Source organism: Gopherus evgoodei, chromosome 11 (assembly GCF_007399415.2).
Source record: "Gopherus evgoodei ecotype Sinaloan lineage chromosome 11, rGopEvg1_v1.p, whole genome shotgun sequence".
Classification (NCBI taxonomy): domain Eukaryota; kingdom Metazoa; phylum Chordata; order Testudines; family Testudinidae; genus Gopherus; species Gopherus evgoodei.
Genome location: NC_044332.1, coordinates 54,654,534 through 54,676,485, shown reverse-complemented (window position 1 = coordinate 54,676,485; position 21,952 = coordinate 54,654,534). Strand labels below are relative to the sequence as shown.

Genomic DNA, 21,952 nt, shown 5'->3' with positions numbered 1-21,952 from the left:
GGAGGGAAAGGAGGTGGTTACTTGTCTGACATCTTGGATATCTCACTACTACCTCCAACACAATGTGGTTAGATCCAAGCTTATGTTGTATGGAAACTTGCACTGCGCCTGACCATGCTGTACCTATTGTGTGGATAATTGAGAATGCCAGGCCTAAGGGCTCTCACTCTGACACAAAAGCAACAAAAATCACTTTAAATTTCCCATACAAATCCTCATGTGCATTTCTGATGAGCACCATGGCAACAATTACATCCAGACCCATTCCAACTCAAATGCTTTATGACTTGCATCATAATTCTCGAAAACACTTGCACTCCACACCTTAACAAACTTCCTTCCCATTCCAATATTCCGTAGTCATTCTCTTGTTACAGTACTATTTTTTTAATAATATATTTTCTAGCCTGTGTGTGCACGTGCAGGGCAATTGTCATGTTCCGGGGATGCAATCCAGACCAGCAAGAGGCTGTGTCACCATCTGCCCCACAACTGTGGGTGCCTCACAATGCTTTGCTATTGTAGCTTCCAACTAGGCCTGGTCACAAACAACCTAACAACATGCAGGCCAAACCCTGAATGTCTGTGTACATCTACACCCCTCGTCCAGCAACTCCAACCCCAGAAGCTTGTCAGTCAGACTCTGTCTTCTGCCAGCCTGGATTACTACTTGCAGGGTGATCCCAAAACACTCTGAGTCCCAGATTTTTCCAAAAACATGTTCTGCACTGTCAAGCCCTTTCCTGGACAGGTTAGATATTAAAATGCTGTTGCCCTTGCTAAAGGGTCAGTATTCAACAGTTTGCTACTCTGTTTGGTAACTGGGTTAGTTTAGATTAAAAATAAGACGCATTTATTTAACTACAAAGAGAAGCTCTGAGTACAAGTATAAGGTATTAAAGTTAGAAATGGTTATAAAAAATAAAGATACAACGCCTCCTGCTACCTGAAACTTAACAAACTAGACTTGGTTTAAGGTAAAATCTTTACTACATGTTCTCAGTAATCAAATTCTCATGTCAGTATCAGTCAGTCCCAAAATCCAAGGGCTAGTTCCTTTGTCATCTTATGTGAGAAGAGAGCGAGAGCTTGGGATGTTTTTGACCCTCACTTTTATAGCCCAGTCACCCTTTGAAATTCATTTTCCTGAGGATTACTCCTAGATAAAATTCATTCCAGCTGTGAAAAAAGAAATATGAAGTCTCTTGAAGAAAGAAGTTCCGTGTTTGCTAAAATGCAGGTAGATCTGTTCCTGCCCCCTTTCATTGCCAAAGAATGGCCACTTGACTGGTGATTTCCAATCCGCTTTGACGACACCTGACTAGAGGCATCATCTTGTCGTTTGTTTACTCCCTCCTCAGACTTGTCTGGTAAACAAACTGAAATTATGACTTCAGTGTATGTTCATAACTCTTAGTATGCATCTCATACATAGATTACACAAGAAGACTGATCATCAGTGTGGTGGTAGTTTTTAAATGATATCTGACAAGGCATATTTTGCATAGAGATTATTACAATAATGTGTAGGGTGTGAATACAGGGGTGCTTTTGATCACAGGAATATCATCTGTAATCTGCTTTGTACTCCTAAATCTCTTGGGTTTTCATTGACTTTTTATTTTAATGAAAACAAATTAGGATTCTCAATTTAGGCCCAAAGTGTATGCTGTTTAAGAAAAATTATTTGAGGGTCCTTCCAAAGAAATGCTTCACATTTTCCACCCCATCCCCCCCAGGATCATGTCATTTGTCATGAATCTAGCTAATTTTTTAGTCACGTGGGTGGAAAATAAAAGCTCATTCTAGACAGCATAAATGTTCATCACTACTCTTGAGGGGCAACTGCTTTCAGAAGGGTTCAAGAAGTTGTCTGAAATTTATGCTTCTGAATAGATTGTGTGGAGCGTCTGTGCTTATTGACTGGTCACAGGCCAACTATGATAAAATGAAATAAGAACATATATTGGCAGATTTTTAAAATCTCTACAAATAGGAGTGTTAAACAAAACTATTAAAAGTATTTTATTTCTTTATAGATATGAATGAACACAGTTCTAGAAGCCACAGTATCTTCCTGATTAATATTAAACAAGAGAATATAGAAACTGAAAAGAAACTCAGTGGAAAGCTTTATCTGGTGGACTTGGCTGGAAGTGAGAAGGTAATGAGTACGTTTTTGTCAGTAATTTTTACTGGCTTAGAAGTATTATTGTATTCCTAAATTGAGTGTGTTTTGGTGCAATTTAAATCTATGGATGTAGCTTATGCAATTTCTGGAACCAAACGTAGCATATCTTTATTATTTATTTATTAATTAAATAAAAGTCTAGTATGTAGAAAAGAATATTGGCTCACACTTAATCTGTGACATGTTTGGAGTTCAAGATGGGGGAAAGCAACAGGTCAGTAGTACTAACTAGAACGAAATGCAAAACACAGCATCTGTAGTTGGTTGTTAATTTGTAATGGAGTAAATTGCAATAACATAATTTTCATATACATTGACACATTCTGTATCGGAGCATGTATCTTCACGTTTGCTGTAATGGAAGACTGGTTTTGTTCACTAGCATCTAGTGAAAGCTGTTATGAGCAGGAGTATAGACTTTCCACCATTTTTTTGGTGTGTGTTTGGGGGGGGGGTAGTTTTAATTCAGACATATCCCATTTCCAGTGCTTCAGTGTTTTAGCATATTAGGGTGTTGAGACATTAGTGTTTAATACAGTTGGTATAGCTGAAGGCTACATGTATGTTATTGAGACTCCCTGTATAACACTAATGGCATAAGCTATTTTTGCTTTCATTTGGATACAGAAAAAATGTTAAGCAGAATGAAATTTGTGTCTCTTTACTCAGAAGAGTGAGCCCAAACAGAATTACAATGGAACAAATCTCCATTTTGTTGCCCAGAATTGATCTAACCATCAAAGAAAATGTTCTTAACATGCAGTCAAACAGAATGTCTGGCTGTAAATAAATAGTAATAAAAAATTCCTTGGTTATGTTATACCAATTATATTAGACCAGTAAAAAAAACCAGCAGGATCTTTTTAAAGGGGACAAGACAAAGATGCCACATTTATTATGATAACAATTTATGACTAATAACTAATATCTTAATTCTTATACACACACATTATACCTATTACCTATACACACACACACACACACACATTCACATTATACCTAAACCTATACACACACACACACACACATTCACACACACATCCATCAGATGTTCTGCAGCTGCTGCATAGTTACCAGTCCTGAAGATAGCTTAAGTTCATAGCTTGATTTTGCAGCTTGGGTTCGTAGCTTGTGGCAGCTAACTGGCCAGGAAAGCTGGGCACAAGGACAAGCTGGATCTCTGTTGGGCAGGCACTGATGTCCTTCCATGTCGGCAGCAGAATGTTACCCAGAGTCTCTCATCTCACCCTTCTTTTTTATAGGCTTTTAGTTTGGATTCAAAGTCTGTAGGTCTTGCTGTGTCACGCTGCCTCTGGGTTTAGATTGATCACCCATCAATCGCAGGCATGACTTTCAGCCTTGAATCTGGCTTTGATCTTCCTTCTGTTGTTCTGTTGTCCTTTTCTTTTTAGGGTGGATGCTTCTTACTTTGTTTAGGGCTGTTGTCTAGGTCTTCAGCCGTTGGTATTTGAACTTTATCTCATCAAGACAGGCTGGGGCTGGAGGTTGATTCTGGCATCCATACATACCTCATTCACACATCTAAACTAAACTAATAAGATTACAGCAGGGTTTGCAAAAATGAAGGTTGGAGGAAGCTTTTACAAAATGGAGTGAGTGTTTTAAAATGGGGTTTGAATTACAATATGGAACAGAAGTTACAGTGTAGGCAAGTGTAGTGAATGGTGAACAGAAGTTACATTAATAAAGTGAACAATTAAAAACAATTTCATTTATCAGTTCTACAATTAGATCGATTACTTCAGATCTAATTTAGGACTCTGTTGCATTTCCCCATGCTCTCCACCCACACACTTCGCACTAAGTGTTTGAGAAATAATCAAACTTAAATAGTATAGATGGCTCTTCCATAATGGTGATAGACTTTATTTTTCTCTCTTCAGAGACAAATGCATAAAATAAAATGTTGTGTTGCAGTATATTGCGTGGTTGGTAAAATAGCCTTCTTCATATATTGGTTGATAATTCAATTGGAGATTGCCTTTACATTGTGGCAGCAAAAAGCACTTTCACTTAAAATGAATTCATGCATACTTTTTTTTATGTCCATTAGAAAATTCAGAATATTGTTATAGCAGTTTGGAAAATGTGTTCCCAGTTAGCTTCCCTTCATCCTTAAATTCACAGATTTGAGACTTGTTAAATTGGTTTGGGAGCATTCAGAAGAAAACCTGAAATTATGCAGCCTCTCAGTAGGCTAGCCTGTTCATGGATGGGCAATTTTTTCACTTGTCCATGAGGTCGCATCCATTTCCCGGGCTGGATGCAGAAGTAATATCAGGCATATATTGTACCTTCAGCAGTACAATTAAAAGAAATATATGGCCTGATCCTACACTTCTTAAAATTTCCATTGAACTGGTCAAGTAAGGACCCACCCATAGACTGTGTTCCTATTTTGAGGGAAGAGAACCAAGAGAAAGATGGAAAATGCCATTAAATAGACTTTCTCTAAGATGCTTTAAAAGTATTAGATACATTTTTAAATAACTTCTTTAGTTTGAGGATAATGTTTTTTCTCTTCCAAGGGTTCTGTAACTTTTTTCCATTGTCTCTTCCTGTATCGTAATGTTGTTTGCACAAGCTCTCATTGACAGTGTAGTCTGACTTATTTCTGTTATCTGGTAGGTCAGCAAAACTGGAGCAGAGGGCTCTGTTCTTGATGAAGCTAAAAATATCAATAAGTCTTTGTCTGCTCTGGGCAACGTGATCTCAGCCTTGGCAGAGGGAACTGTAAGTGATCCTTTTTACTTTTTGTGCTACTAAATAATAATAATAATAATAATAAGATATGTTTGTCAGTCAGCTTTCTTTACCATGGATACATAAAATAAGCTGACATCTCCACTTAGAAATGAGAAAGGGAAATATTAGCTTTGAACTGTAAACTAATGTAAGACTGTCTTTTCCTATTTAATCTAGAAAGTATAATGAAAACTAACTCCTAATGACTACCAGTTGAGCTGTTAGGAGGCACAACACATTTTAGTAGAATTAAAACAAGTATACCTGTGTCACATGTTGCAACTCAGTAAAGTCTAAATCGTTGGCACATCATGCTCTTTCTAATGTGCCTATTAAAAATATTGTTTGAAAAGTAATTTGTCTGTCTTTCAATTAGAAAACCCATGAGACAGCAAAATGACCCGAATTCTTCAAGACTCCCTAGGTGGGAACTGCAGAACTACCATTGTTATCTGCTGTTCTCCCTCCATTTTCAATGAAGCAGAAACCAAGTCTACCCTAATGTTTGGACAAAGGTGAGTCCCAGCATTGGCCTGGACATTGTTTCTTTTGTTTGCTCTGGCAGCATTTTCTGAACCAGTTGAACTGCAGAGTGTTTAGAAGAGAACTGTGTTAGGCGGACATCCGTTTTTAATGGAGGCTGCAGTTTCTGTACAAACTACAGTTAAAATGTTTTAGTTTGTCCTGAAGGATGCTACAGAAATACAAATGGTTTGGTTGTTCCTTGGATTATAAGAAAAAATAAATGTTACGATGGCAGGAAACTACACTGGTCAAGAGTTCAAAGCCAATTCTTGTTCTTGGAAGGACTAAACACAGTAGCATTGCTTCAAAATGTTGTGGAAATGGCAACAGCGCTGTGTTTTTCATCCCCAAGCTAACTAAGTAGCCAACTTCTGGTTTCGCTTCATCTGGGAAGCTTTCACTTGAGGCTACTTTTGAAGCTTCTAAGGTTTAGTTTTCCCTTGAGTGACACGTTGATGTACGTGGTGGGACTGCAAAGGAAGCATTTTCTGATGCCTCTTAGGAGGAGTATAATGTGGATTTGTGTGTAATGTCTATTTCAGTAGGTTTATGCATAAATAGGATCTTGCCACTTTTAAAGATCTCTGGAGAGGAAGGCAAGGATGAAAATGGTCAGAATGAAAATTTTGTGTCACACTGGTCCACAGGAAACAGTTCTGTGAAGTCCATGCTGGGAGTTTGTATTTAAAAAAAAAAAAAAAGCCAGAGTCATTGAATAATTTAGTGTTTTTATTATAATCTATGGAGTCTTTGATACACTACACAAAACAAGTAATTTCCGAAAGTATGACTGATATACAAAACAATATGTGCTAATAATTGCTCTTTGCAATATAATTTACTTAACTATTTGTATTATATATTGGGTTATGTTTCCTGAGGTGCACAATTTGCAACAAAACCCACCCTTCTGAAGGAGCATTTTATATGGGATGGTAGAAGAATGTGGAAATTTTTACCTAGCAAAGCTTTATTCATTATGGCCCCATTCCAGCTTCTATTAAAGTTAATAGGAGTTTTACCATTGACTTCAGTGGCAGAAGGATGGGATCTGTGTTTCTTAATCGGTGCCTGATGGTGATGCCTTCTTTGCATATAGACAGAAAGGGGCATAAAGACTGCAATATATCGGGAGGGGAGCAGGTGAGGGGGCAAAGGAGAAGGTGAGAAGGCTCAACTGCATGCACCCCTCTATGCATTTGGAGCTTTGCTGTGTGGGGCAGTTAGTGGGTGGAGCCAGAGGTGACAATGAGTGGAGCCGTTCTGCAGCACTCTCCCCTTATGGACATTCTGATGCTACTCCAGTATTAACTTGCCCTTGGCATCTGCTAGGACCCAGCCAGGGCAGATAGGACCCAGACATGGCAAAACAGAAACAAGCTATGGAAAGCGTGACTGACTTATGTGAGTTCTGCTGCCACTGGAGAAGGGTCTTTGTCCCCTTCCTGCTCTGTGGCACCATAAACTGCTCACTTTGAATAGGTGCATGTGGAAGAACTCCCCAGGGAAAATTTTATGGGGGCTTTCGTTCTGGGCTTTTGGTGGGAATGGAACATCTGGCCCATTGTAGTTATGACAAAATTATAATTCAAAAATCACTATAAAATGGAGCAATAGTCAGTTCTATGCTTAGACTGAGGGATTATTATTAAAGATTTTCTTGTTCATTAATTTTGTTTTCATTTAAATATGTATCATCATGCAAAAATAAATTACATTTCTTGGAGACATTTTGCTCCTTATTGATAATGTGATAACTGAGTAGTGAAACTGAGTAAATGCAAATATTAGGATGCAATAATAGCAATGTTTTTATAATTATTATGTAATAGATCAGTAGTTGTGGCTTATTGGCTTGCATACTGCCCGCTGTTAGAGGCTGGAAGCAGGGGGTTACTGATAAACAGTATGATGGGGTCACATTGCTGTCATCTTTATATCCGTAATTTTTTCGCTTTCACCAGAATGAACTGAATTCAATGGTTGACCTCCTCATAACATAACAAAATAAATAGTCCCTATTGTGCCAGCCCCATCTGTCTGAATAAATTGCTTGTCCCTGGTCCTTTTTGGATAGAGCCTCAATCCGGTGAAGCAGTTAAATAGGTACTTAACTTGAAGCCTGTGAGTAAATGCTTCAATGGATTGGGGCCTAGATGAGTTTAACACTGAACTGCCTGTTTGTACAGATAAAGGTCAGAACACACCAAGTTGGACACCAAAGAATTTTGCAGTTCAGTTTAGATGAATATAGATTAACATATTTTTAAAGCTGTAAGAACATGAAAGCTACTTTCCCTTCATAAGCGTGTATTAATCCCCTCTAACATTACTGGAAATGATTTTCACATTCATTTCCAGTAATGTTAGAGGGGATTAATTACATTGTGTGTAGATAGTGCCATATATGTATCAAAACCTCATTTTATACAGCCGTAGTGAAGTGCATTGAACATCGATAGTCCAGTTTCTGTTTTTGGATTTTCATCTCTCGGGGGGTATGTCTACATCTACAATTTTGCAGCGCTGGTTGTTACAGCTGTATTAGTACAGCTGTATAGGGCCAGCGCTGCGAGTGGCCACACTTACAGCAACCAGCGCTGCAAGTGGTGTTAGATGTGGCCACACTGCAGCGCTGTTGGGCGGCTTCAAGGGGGATTCGGGGAACGCGAGAGCAAACAGGGGAAGGAGACCTGCTTCCCCGCAGTTTGCTCTCGCGTTCCCCGAACCCCGAGCAAGCAGGTCTCCTTCCCCGCGGTTTGCTCTCGCGTTCCCCGAACCCCCCTGAAAACCGCGGGGAAGGAGACCTGCTTGCTCGGGGGTTCGGGGAACGCGAGAGCAAACCGGGGAAGGAGACCTGCTTGCACGGGGGTTCGGGGAACGCGAGAGCAAACCGCGGGGAAGCAGGTCTCCTTCCCCGGTTTGCTCTCGCGTTCCCCGAACCCCCGAGCAAGCAGGTCTCCTTCCCCGCGGTTTGCAGGGGGGTTCGGGGAACGCGAGAGCAAACCGGGGAAGGAGACCTGCTTGCACGGGGGTTCGGGGAACGCGAGAGCAAACCGGGGAAGGAGACCTGCTTGCACGGGGGTTCGGGGAACGCGAGAGCAAACCGGGGAAGGAGACCTGCTTCCCCGCGGTTTGCTCTCGTGTTCCCCGAACCCCCCTGCAAACCACGGGGAAGGAGACCCGCTTGGGGGGGGATTCGGAGAACACCGGAGCAAACTGCGGGGAAGGAGACCTGCTTGATTACCAGAGAGGCTTCCTCAGGTATGCTGGGATACCTGCTTATTCCACGGAGGTCAAGAAAAGCGCTGGTAAGTGTCTACACTTGATTACCAGTGCTGGATCACCAGCGCTGGATCCTCTACACCCGAGACAAAACGGGAGTACGGCCAGCGCTGCAAACAGGGAGTTGCAGCGCTGGTGATGCCCTGCAGATGTGTACACCTCCTAAATTGCAGCGCTGTAACCCCCTCACCAGCGCTGCAACTTTGTGATGTAGACAAGCCCTGGGATTCAAAAATGAACCTTCTGTTCAGAAGGCAAATCCATTTTTAGAAACTGTCTGACTCAGAACAGTTTGGCTAAGGAGAGCCTTGATTGCTGCTGCATGAATGATAGACGCAGTGCTGTGAGTTTGTTTCACTTACTATGTCATCTGTAAAACTAGAAATAACAAAGTTCCATGCTAAAAATGCTAAGTATTTTTCTAGGAGAGAAAAGCAATTTTATCTCAAGATATATTTTATTTTTTTATCATGTATAATGTTTCTTATTGTTGGGAGACTAACAGGATACTCCATTGTTTATAATCAGTGGTGATGTAGCTGTGTTGATCCCAGGATTTTTTTCATCTCACCCCAATGACTGGAGAGAGAGCTGTCCCATCAACATAATAAAACCACCCCCTGTCATGGTATGACCCCCACTCTGAAACTTAGCGTCCAAAAGATGGGGTACCAGCATGAATTCCTCTAAGCTTATTTACCATCTTAGATCTGATAGGCTGCCACCAACCAGGACTTGCAGTGCCTGGTACATTCTGGTCCCCCCACAACCTTCCCAGGGGACCCCAAGACCCAGACCCTCTGGATCTCACAACAAAGGAAAATAAACCATTTCCCCCTCCTTTCTTCCTCCCAGATACTCCCCTCCCTGGGTTACACTGGGAGATCCTGTGATTCACCTCCTTGAATCCTAAAACAGAGAGGGAATGTCACCTTCCCCCCTCCTCTTTTCCCCTCACCAAGAGGCAATACAGATTCAAGCTCTGTGAATCTAAAACAAAGAGGAAATTCACCTCCCCCCCTCCCCCCCCCGGAGGGGGAGAGAGAGAGAGAGAGAGAGAGAGAATGTGACTAGCACAGAGAGAAATCAGGTTTTTCCTCCCCCCTTCTCTCCTTTCTCCCACCAGTTCCCCTGGTGAGTATAGACCCCCTCCTCTTGGGTCTCACACAAGATAACCAAAAAATCAAGCAGGTTCTTAAAAGAAAAAGCTTTTAATTAAAGAAAGAAAAAAGTAAAAATTGTCTCTGTAAAATCAAGTTGGGAAATGTTACAGGGTCTGTTAGCTTTGCTTAGACCAGGGGGATCTTCCCTCCCAGCCTAAGTATATAAGTACAAGAAACAGAGATAAAATCTTTCCAGCAAAATACACATTTGCAAATAGAGAAAACAATCAAAAGACTAAAACTGCCTTTCTAATTTTGTACTTACTAAATGTGAACAGAAGATTGGAGAGCCTGTATGTACGTCTGGTCACTCTCAGAACCCAGAGAGAACAACAGACAAATAAACAACACAACACAAAGACTTCCCTCCACCGAGATTTGAAAGTACTTTTTCTCCTGATTGGTCCTCTGGTCAGGTGTTCCAAGTTCACTGTTTGTTAACCCTTTACAGGTAAAAGAGACATTAACCCTTAACTATCTGTTTATGACATGCCCCAACTAGCGGCGGTAGCTAGGTCAGCGAGAGAAGCTCTCCTGCCAATATATTGCTGTGCACACTACCACTTATGTGGGAAAACTTTTATGTCGCTCAGGGGTGTGGTTTTTTCACACCCTTGAGCGACATAAAAGTTTTGCCCATATAAGTGGTAGTGTAGACATGGCCCTTCTCTGTCCTGATACACTATGACAGATAACTGCCCCCACCTCAATCATGCATAAGTGAATTAAAACAGGAGCTATAGTGCCCCTGATGCAGAGCAGTTCACTGTGAACAATAACATACAAATGTGATGTTTGCTGCTGTATTGTGTTAAGATCAACTGAACAGAAGGAGCTTTACCCTGCATGTGGCGCTATTCTCTAAGGCTTTTCTAGAAAGGAAATTAATATTAATATTTACAGTGAACATTTTCTATCCCTATCCTTCAGCCGCCAAGGAAACCGGAAAGAGAACACTTTTTTTGGTTGTGCATCTTTTTCCTCCAGTAGGGCTATTTGCAGATTAGGCTATGGATAAGATTTAAATATTAAGGGAAAATTGCTGAATGGATTATGGATTATCATAATTTTCACGTTTCCTTCTTGAGTGTCCTCCAGGCCTTGGTTAGATCCTTGATGAAACCGCATTTTCCCACCTTTAAAACATTTTACATTAAGTGATTACATTTTCCAGGATTAACGGTCATCTACTTAGATCCATCTTACAATACTGAGTAGGGTACAAAAGCCAGCAGAGCACTTGTGTTGCCGGCAGATAACTGCCTGAGGCCAAGCAACAGCGGGGGGGTCCGTCGCCTGGTGTGCCACGCCAATAAACACACCAGGGTGGAGAAGCAAACCAAGTTTATTTGAGATCTCAAAGCGGTGCAGGGAGATTGACTCAGATCAAGCACACCTAAAACAAGCAGTCTGTTCCTTTATATCCATGAGAACTTTTCTCACTGACTAGCAATCCCCCGTTTCCCCTCCCTCCTCCTCCTTCCTCCCCCTGTAGCAATTCCGTAAGCGCAGGTGCATTAAGTAATCTTGGCCGCAGCAGCTCGTTAGTAAGTTTTCCTTCTGCAAGTTATCTTGTCCTTCTGCTAAAGGTGCACAAGCCTCATTATTTCTGCTTTAGACCAGTTAGAACTGTTGCAACTGATAACGGCTGTTACACCTGGCCTTTTAGGTCGATTAAAGTTCAAACATGGAGGGACTCTTGTCTGCTGAGGCCTAAAACCAGGAAGGCTCCATACTCTTGTGGCCTTCCACCCTCCCGAGTTATATAGGGTTATGCTTAGTGACACCAACACTTGAATCTTCCTGGACATTCTATAACAGATTTAAAGGTAGCCATACTTGGAAAAAAAAACTTCAGAAACAGACTTCAAAAAGAAACTGCAGAACTAAAATTAATTAGCAAATTTAACACCATTAATTTGGGCTTGAATAGGGACTGGGAGTGCCTGGCTCACTACAAAAGCAGCTTTCCCTCTCCTGTAATTGACACCTCCTCAATTATTGGGAGTGGACTACATCCACCCTGATCAAACTGGCCCTGTCAACACTGGTTCTCCACTTGTGAGGTAACTCCCTTCTCTTCATGTGTCAGTATAATAAGGCCTGCATCTGTAATTTTTCACTCCATGCATCTGAAGAAGTGGTTTTTAACTCATGAAAGCTTATGCCCAAATAAATCTGTTAGTCTTTAAGGTGCCACCGGACTCCTTGTTGTTTTTATTGACAGTATGACACTAGTAATGGGTGAAGAACAATCCATGGGAATGGAAATTTGAAACAGGCTTGAAAGAATAACAGGACAGTGCTCAGAGACAGCCCTGGAGTATTCATAGGGATACCATAGTAAAAAGGGCAGAGGGTAGTTCTCTGTGCTAAAGATGCAAGTAATAAAACTACTGCATTCAACGTGCAGCAAAAACTGCAGTGAGAATGATAGATTATGTAGTGGTTGGGATATGGAGGAGCAGTGGGAGAGATGGAGGTTGCTGACATAATGTTTTCAGGGTTTTTTGTTATCAACCATGTTTTTAGAATCACTTAATGGAGCCATGAAGAAAGTTTTTGTTAAAAGAATTACAATGATTAGCCTTTTCAGCTAGTAATTATCCTGTGTCTCTGCGCTAGTCATTGGACATAATCTATTTAGAAAAGTAGTTTGATTATCAGCTTTTCTGAATGTGTGCTTTACACGCTGCATCTTTTGATTGTTAAATTGCTTGTCCTAGGTGTACTTAATATTCCTTTGCTTGAAGTTTCTTTAACCTGATAATGTTGCCTTCACCCTGGTTGGCTCTATAGTTGAGCAATCCAAGGGCAGTCAACACTGTAGCTTTCCTAACTAGAGCCTGATATTTGTGTGGCGAATAGTAAATTCACTGAAAACTGCTTTTTTTTCATGTCACTGAAACTATTTGCTAATTTGAGTTGAATTTAATAAATAGCTTCAGCTAAAAAAAAAAGCGGGATTTTTTTTTTCAATGTAAACTGCTTGTTTGGACAGTTTTGAAATGAAATGTTTTGACTTTTCATTTCAAAATGGCATTTTGTTTCCAAGTTTAGATTTAAAAAAAAAAAGGGTTTAAAAAAAAAAACAAAAAAACTCCACAACCACCTGAAAATGATCCAAAATAAAACAAAAACTAACTTTTGTATATGGTTGAAGAAAATATTTGTTTGAACCAAAACAATTTCCCCCCCTTCTGGTGAGGAAAAAACTAATAATTCAATTTTAGGTTCAAATCAATTTTTTTTCACTTTGGCCCCCAAACTGAAAAGTCAGTTATTTGCTCAGTTCTATTCCTAACTCATTTTTATTTTAGAAAACATCTATTTAAAAGCAGATGCCCTGCTAATTGTCCTGCATGTTCTGGGTGGTGGGTTGTGTGGGGATATTTTGTGCAAAACTGCAGTCACTGCTGGAATAAAATAACTGCAACTGTGTCAACTTCATTCATTCTTACTGTTGATATGTGTATTAGGGTTTTGCTTATTTCCTACCTTAGCAGTATAATAAGGCGTATGGTTTTGTTTATAATTGTGGATGCTTTTCTAAGGCACACAAAGGCCTTTAGATATTGAGCACCAACAATTTAAACATTATTAGTATTAATGGCCTGTATCCCTCTTGGAGCACGTCAGGCAAGATCTCTCAAGTTCAGCAGTTTTGGCCCTGGTCAGTATCTGGACGGGAGACACCCTGGGAAAGGCCAGCGTTCTTCATGTAGTTGTGCTGTGATTTTAGTAAGTTCCGAGACAGTGCCATATGATGGCTTTAGGGAGCAGCATGCCATTGAAGGAGCCATCTTTAGAAGGGAAGTAAAGTTATCCATTTTTACTAGCTGTGGTCACTAAAGATTTTTTTTTCTCTTTTTGAGAGAACAGGGTTAGCCATGACATCCCAACACATCACAGTTTGGGTAATTATGTTCTGCCTACTTAACCCCTCCCCTGCAAATTCAGTTGGATTTAATATTTTTGTGCTAAAGTGGTATACAGTGTTACTTTATATTGTCCAAGGTGAATTACAAAATTTACATGAAAATCTGTTCCTAACTCTACTTGCTGAATCCTTCTTCTAACCAAGGAGAGAGAATTCTTCACAGACTTGAGTTTTAATTAACTTGAAGAAAATTAAGGCAAAACTTTCTGATGCTGAATACCTCCTGCAGCATGGTTTTTGTGGGTTTTTTGTTTGCTTTTAATTTAAAGAGTTTTTTTAACTTCTGTACCTCAGAGTGGATCTGCTTTTTGAGACTTGATCCCTTTACTAATCAGTTGCTGCATTTGCTATGTGAACATTTTTTATATTTAAGCTCCAAGGTGTTTAAGAGAAGAGTGACCTGTGGCACTGTACTTTATTTCCTAAGGTGCAGGCATTCCGTGTTTTGGTTCTGTTTTTTAAAATCTGAATCCTTGCTATGTTACACTGAGAAATATTGTGATGAAAACAATTAAATGATCACTTATATTTTCATGCCTTCCTTATTACTGTACAGAGCCAAGACTATTAAGAACACAGTTTCTGTGAATCTAGAGCTGACTGCAGAAGAGTGGAAGAAAAAATATGAAAAGGAAAAAGACAAAAACAAGAGTTTGAAGAATGTTATCCAGCATCTGGAGATGGAACTGAATAGGTGGAGAAATGGTAAGAAACGATGAAACAAAATATGTATTTATTTTTCATTCTAGATGTTTAAAACTTTCTTTGAATTGCAAAACAGTCATACAAGTTTTCAACACAGAAAAATACAAAATTTCCAAATGATGATGAACTGGTAATACACTTCCATGATAAATGATTATTCAGTCTACTAGGTCCATATATATTACAGAACCAGAAAAAATGGAATATTACCTCTATTTGACCATAACTAGCAGGTTTTTTGCTCAGAGGAATACCAGCACTGCAATAGGAAGTAATAAATCAGGATTGAATTGGAGTGACAGTTGTATAAGGAAGTTTGCACAGCATCTGTCTACATTGTACTAGTGTCAGAACTGTGCTAAAGACTCACTTTCATGAGTACCTAATTTCACCATGGTGTCTTTGGAGAAACTTGAAAGCCTTTGAGTTTGGGGATGGATGTTCATAGCAGCTTAATTGACGTATTGCTGTATCTTCTGCCTTTGTTTAATTGATGTTGCTTACCACTTTGAATCACTGTGCTAAAGCAGAATAATTCCTTTCAAGATCACCACTCTGCAAAGTTGGCCATTTTAATCGCTCCTTAGACTCTTTAGATCATTTTTGCCCTTAGGGGATATGTCTACATTGCAATTAAAACCCCTGGCTATCCCAGACTAGTGGACTAAGGGGCTGTGTAATTGCATTGTAGATATTCTGACTCAGACAGGAGTCAAGGTGAGAAGGTCACAGAGCTCAGTCTGCAGCTCGAGCCCATATTTCTGTATCTCAATTACATGAGTCCGGCCAGCTGGCCTGTGCCATCTGTGGGTGTCTAACTGTAATGTAGACATACCCTTTGTGACCGCAGGTGCCTTCATTGCCTTTATGGGGAACAGCAGCCTTAGCTGCCTCTGTGCTTATCTCAGGGCTTGTCTACATCACAAAGTTGCAGCGCTGGTGAGGGGGTTACAGCGCTGCAACTTAGGAGGTGTACACATCTGGAGGGCATCACCAGCGCTGCAACTCCCTGTTTGCAGCGCTGGCCGTACTCCCGTTTTGTCTCGGGTGTAGAGGATCCAGCGCTGGTAATCCAGCGCTGGTAATCAAGTGTAGACACTTACCAGCGCTTTTCTTGACCTCCGTGGAATAAGCAGGTATCCCAGCATACCTGAGGAAGCCTCTGGTAATCAAGCTGGTCTCCTTCCCCGGTTTGCTCTCGCATTCCCCGAACCCCGAGCAAGCAGGTCTCCTTCCCCGCGGTTTGCAGGGGGGTTCGGGGAACGCGAGAGCAAACCGCGGCGAAGCTGGTCTCCTTCCCTGGTTTGCTCTCGCGTTCCCCGAACAAGCAGGTCTCCTTCCCTGCGGTTTGCAGAGTGGTTCGGGGAACGCGAGAGCAAACCGCGGCGAAGCTGGTCTCCTTCCCCGGTTTGCTCTCGCGTTCCCCGAACCCCGAGCAAGCAGGTCTCCTTCCTGCGGTTTGCAGGTGGTTCGGGGAACGCGAGAGCAAACAGCGGCGAAGCTGGTCTCCTTCCCCGGTTTGCTCTCGCGTTCCCCGAACCCCGAGCAAGCAGGTCTCCTTCCCTGCGGTTTGCAGGGTGGTTCGGGGAACGCGAGAGCAAACCGCGGCGAAGCTGGTCTCCTTCCCTGGTTTGCTCTCGCGTTCCCCGAACCCGAGCAAGCAGGTCTCCTTCCCTGCGGTTTGCAGAGTGGTTCGGGGAACGCGAGAGCAAAACCGCGGCAAAGCTGGTCTCCTTCCCCGGTTTGCTCTCGCGTTCCCCGAACCTCCGTGCAAGCAGGTCTCCTTCCCTGCGGTTTGCAGGGGGGTTCGGGGAACGCGAGAGCAAACCGCGGCGAAGCTGGTCTCCTTCCTCGGTTTGCTCTCGCGTTCCCCGAACCCCCCTTGAAGCCGCCCAACAGCGCTGCAGTATGGCCACATCTAACACCACTTGCAGCGCTGGTTGCTGTAAGTGTGGCCACTCTGCAGCGCTGGCCCTATACAGCTGTACTAATACAGCTGTAACAACCAGCGCTGCAAAATTTTAGATGTAGACATACCCTCAGTATCAGAGGTGGTCACAATCTCTTCTAAGGGTTTGAGAGAGGACAGAGATGATATTCTTCAAAAGCTAGCTTGTCACTTTCCCAAACCAATCCAATTCAGAGTAGATAAAACAGAGGTCCCAAACTCTTCCATAGCAAGGGCCATATTTTACAGAGAAAGTCTCATGAACAATCTGCTTCCTCCTCTTCCTAAGTATGTAGACTGCTTCCCTCAGATTTATGATCGCATAATGTCTGTTGCAACTACATCATTGCTTATGAGGAAAAGTAGTATTAAGGAAGTATATATTTTTAGTGTCTCTTAATGCTGTTTAGCAGTTGAGAAAATTAGGAACAGTCCATGAACAACAATTTAGGAGTCTGTATAAGCAATATAAATTATTGCAATATGGATTTTTTTTTTTAAAGTTTCAGGTCTCTTATTGCACACTTTAGGAACATATGTAACAGAGAACTAAAACTTAAAATATGAAAAACCAAAACAACCCCAAGCCTAAATAATCAATATTGCTTTACGTTTATGTTTATCACACTTAACAAACATCTAATTAATGGCACCTTCCACCTCACAGCAACTGGAACTGTTGATCTGACCATCAGGCTGTAACCACTTGCAGCCAAGCCTAGGAATGCCTGCCATTGTCTGGGTCATCCTAGTCTTGCCTCCACTGGTTTAGCTCATTTCCTGGTATGGTACAAATCTCCTGACTCTTTAACACTCAGGTGAAATGTTCATGCTGCTGGAAATCCATAGGTGGAAGGAAGATCCTAGTTTTCAACAAAGCTTAAAAAAAATCCTATATACAGATACTAGTAATATTGGAATTGGACATGTTGGTCATCCCTCTCATGCTCATACTTGTCTGTAATAACTTTAGGACAAGAGCATTTTCTGCATTTGGTCAAATATTGGTATCGATTTTTTTTTTTTTTTTGGGTGAAGCAAGATCTGAAAACAGTCTTTTGTTTAATTTTAACCTGCAAATTTGGTGTGTTCTAATGGCTTGGCTCAAAAGAAATGAAGGAATTTGTGATTAAATGATTTTGTCTATATTAAGCGCCAAATTGAATTCATTTACTGCAAATGAACACAATTTCAGGTAACTTTTCTAGAGCATAAATGGTCATCTGATAGCTGCAATTACACAGTTGCTTGTCTAACTGCATAATGAATGGAAAATTATACTGTCTTTTATTTAGTACTATGGCCTTCAATTAGGTACATCTGGAGTAACTGGGCTGTTGTAGTCATGAAATCGTATAGCATTTACTTGGTAAATATGTGTGAAATTTATGAACAAAAAATGTAACGTTAAGATTTTTTTTCCTGTAGGAGCTCTTCTGTAATGTGGTTTTCACTGTGGTTTGTTACAAAATAATTAAACTAGCAAAATAACAGTACGTACAACTATTATAAGGCATCTAGCTCCAAATTTCGTTTTTCAGTTAAACCAGTGTAAATCTGGAGTAACTGCCTGAAGTTAGTGAGCTGCTTTAGATTTACACTGGTGCAGCTGAATGCAGAAGTTGGCCTCTGGAACTGCTATCACTAATTGCACAGAGCTCTGTTCTCTTCCAGCGTATTGACCACTTCTGGAAGTAAAAAGCTGCACAGCAGATTTTGGAGCGAGACCCATTATTTCAGCTGGCAAGACTGCAAGCAGTTTACAATATCTTTTCATAAGTACTAAAATTCACATGGGGTCACAGGAAGGCACAGTAGAGTAGATACAAACATTTATAAAGAATCTTATTAATTTCTCATCTTTATTTTTATTTTTTTAATTACTATTTTCCAGCATAGAATTCTACTTTCTGGTGCCTCTAGTATAGCTGGCTATCTCCTAGGTGTAAGTTTGGCATTAGAATGAGCATCTGTTAGACTGTATTAGAGACTGTCAATCTGATTGTCTGCCCTCCTGTGACTTTCAGATGGAATTTCTGTGGAGATCAGTAAATGTGCTGTTCTGAGTAGCACAAAGAGTGGAATTGCTATTCCATTCTCTGCATAGGGTTCAGTTCATGTAGTGGGAGAGAGGGTAATTTGGTAGATAGTTTCTGTGATTGAAATTTCAACATGGATTTTATCTACTCCAACATTCTGACAAATAGTGAAATTTTGACAAATAGCTAACTGTGACTATCTTTACTTAATACTTGACTGCAGTTTTTTTCTTATTAAAAATAAACTGTAATTATGGGAAAAACCACTTGAATGGGGTCATTACAAAAACATTTTTTTATTTCAGACAAATCCCTGTGTATTTCTGCAGCTAGTAATCGAAAGGTTAATTGTATGCAACACACAAAAAACGCTGGTAATCTGAAGTAAATGCACACCAGTAATTTGGCATGGATAGATATGAAAACCTTTGAATTTGTGGTCAGAAGATAGATCAATTACACTCATTCTGAGCATCAAATGTAAAATCTTCATTGGGAGGAGGCAACTGCTTTTGATTTTGATGAAAGCAGGAGAAATCAAACCTTTCCATTTATATAAATGTTCTCTTTCCCTAGGTGTTCTTTGTGGTTGTCTTCCTTATTACAGTCAACTGACTGTAATGATAGCTTTCTTGGGCCATCTCTGGAGACTCAGGCCACTTCCGTGCAGGGAATATTTCTCCATTAATGCAGTGAAATTGCCATGGAGACAGTTTGTCTGGTGTGTTGGGTCTTGTGTAGTGCTGGGAATTTATCCTCTCCTAATATGCTTGTATATTTGTTAAATGTAACATTCTAAATCTCCTTTCCATCCTAGAAGGACCAGTAGCATTTTAGAAAAGGGAACAAAGATGCGTGACTGCATGCAGAGTAACCAGCTCTTAAAGCAAACGTGATTTTGTTTTTTTGTTTTTTTGTTTTTTTTCATGTATGCACTTTCTCAACTCCAATTCTGTCTCACTGGCCTGGCCTACAAGCAGATTAACTGCAATCAGAAATATATTATTGGCTGGCTGGCTGACCTTCTGAATAGCATTGTTTGGTGGAAGGCTCCGTAAAAAGTGACTTTCTCTCCAAATGAAGCTGTAGTAGAAACAAAGATGTGTGCGTAAATCCCAAGGACAGTCAGTCAGTGCCAATTAAGTGTGCACATACCCAGGGACAGAATCTGACTTGTGTGTTCCAGTAAGAAGGATAATGTCATATAATTTTAAGATCCAAATTTTGGTGGTGGTGGTTTTTTCCACACAAAGCAACATGAATGAAAAAGTTTTTCTTTTTAATTTTCTTTTTTGGCTTTTAAAACGTTTGAACTTTTTTTGTAGATGTTATTTATACACTTTGGGAACCCAAACATAACAGCACTGTTCTAGTTCCCAAGGGCAGAAAGTATCTGCTTTCATTGTTTAATATGAGCGAAATGCAAAAGCTAAATCAATAGCATAAATGGTGCAAAATAAATTAGATTTAACATTTTCAGTATTAATTGTATAAAGTGATCTCAGCAATGTAGACAAGGAATATTTTTAATGTAGGATTTCTATGTTGCTTGATTTTGTGTTGTATGTCTAATAATTTTGTAATTTTTTTAAAGCTTGAGAATTTTATTTTCTCACTAACTTTGTCTGATTACATCTGGGAAACATTGATCATTACACTCTCAGGCCCTATTCTTTCTCCAAGGGTTGAATTACCATGTCTCCTTTTGTTTTGTTACATTTGCATTATTTACTTGTTTACCTAGCAGTGTTATGGATAGTGTCTGCAGAGTTGACAGGGACTGCTAGTTTTTTGATCTATGGAACAACAGTTTGGTAGGTTCTGCCTTAAACTGTAGATATTCTCTAGATTTAAAAAAAATCTTCGTGCAGATAGTGGAATTTAACCCTCCCAAACCCCATACAATACACACAGTATTTACCAACTAGAGGAGTGTTCCCACCAGATTATAATGAACATCAATTCAATTTTTGGCATTAACTACTTTCCTGTTCCTGCAGTGAATTGCACAGACTAGTAATTGGAATGCACATATGTTTTTGTAAAGAAAATATTCTTCAGAGAAAATTCTTCTGAAGAAAAAAGTTTAAGAACATCATATCTAGGTTTATTCTGCAACTGCATACCGATCTAAATTATTGCATGTTTGATGCCCAGAGTTACAATTTCCTGGTTCAATCTCTGTGACTGTATTGGAAGTTTGCTGTTTTCATGCAGCTGTTTGATCCTTGTATTCTAGGGTGACCAGATGTCCTGATTTTATAGGGACAGTCCTGATTTTTGGGTCTCTTTCTCATATAGGCTCCCATTACCCCCCACTCCCATCCCGATTTTTCACATTTGCTATCTGGTCACCCTGTTGTATTCCTATAGCAATACATAGGGGTGAGAAGGAGAGGACAACAGGAAAATGAGGAAAATAATACTTAAGCCTAATACGCTTTAAAATTAGTCTAATTTTTTCCTCCCTCTTACTTACCATAACTCCTCCTCCTAATTGCCAATGGGGGTGTGTGGCCATCCCATCCCTGAATCTGGCTGAATAGCTGTTTTTATGGTCTCTTCCTTCACGCTCCTCTGACTTGCACTAGGGACCAGTGTGACAGCTGAGTTCCTGGCCTCTTGTCTAACTCTTATTTTCAGAAGTGCCTCTATTTCTCATGGATCTATTGACATGCTTCCTGTAACTGTTTCCTCTCTGCCACTGCAGGAGAAGCAGTGCCAGAGGATGAGCAGATCAGTGCTAAGGAGCAGAAAAATCTGGAGCCATGTGACAACACACCCATCATTGACAACATTGCACCTGTTGTTGCCAGCATCTCAACTGAGGAGAAGCAGAAATACGATGAAGAGATTACCAGTCTCTACAGACAGCTGGATGATAAGGTCTGGAAATTGTTTCTCTGAGTCTGCTCTGTGTACGTAAACTGCTTCCCAACAGTCAATGGGTACATGTCCCTAGCTGTTTCGTTATCAGTGCTGTATCCTTCCCAAACTTCAAGATGTAGTCCCTTCTATTTACTGTGTAGAATAGTCCTAGCCTCCATCTTCACAGCTTGCGAGTGACGCACATGGCTGCCTACCATCATAGTGGTGAGAGGCACCTATGAGGCTGCTTCTCCCAACAGGTGAGGGGGCTGTTGGCTTATTCCAGTTTTTTATATAGTTTTAAGAAACGTTTTCTATGCTGTATACTTTTATTTAAACTAGTGTCTGTGTGTATTCTTGGCTTGTAAGCATATCTTAAATGCCTTCAATTTTCTTTCTCAAAGTTGCTCATTTTCAGTCTATCTGTAGTGTGGAACTGTTTGAACTCCTTTAGGGATTTCTCTGTGTTGTGTATAGGAACTTTATGTTCTCAATGCTGTTACTCTTGAGTGCCTCTGTTTA

At 40.5% G+C, this 21,952-nt stretch overlaps 1 protein-coding gene across 1 annotated transcript in view; it reads left to right on the top strand.

Annotated features, from left to right (window-relative positions):
• Positions 1-21,952, top strand: part of KIF5C (kinesin family member 5C) — a 131,196-nt gene that overhangs the window by 65,799 nt on the left and 43,445 nt on the right. Inside the window, 6 exon segments of the mRNA XM_030580769.1 lie at positions 2,040-2,164; positions 4,841-4,945; positions 5,334-5,340; positions 5,343-5,472; positions 14,427-14,575; positions 21,273-21,448. Of these exon segments, the coding sequence (XP_030436629.1) occupies positions 2,040-2,164; positions 4,841-4,945; positions 5,334-5,340; positions 5,343-5,472; positions 14,427-14,575; positions 21,273-21,448 (692 nt within the window).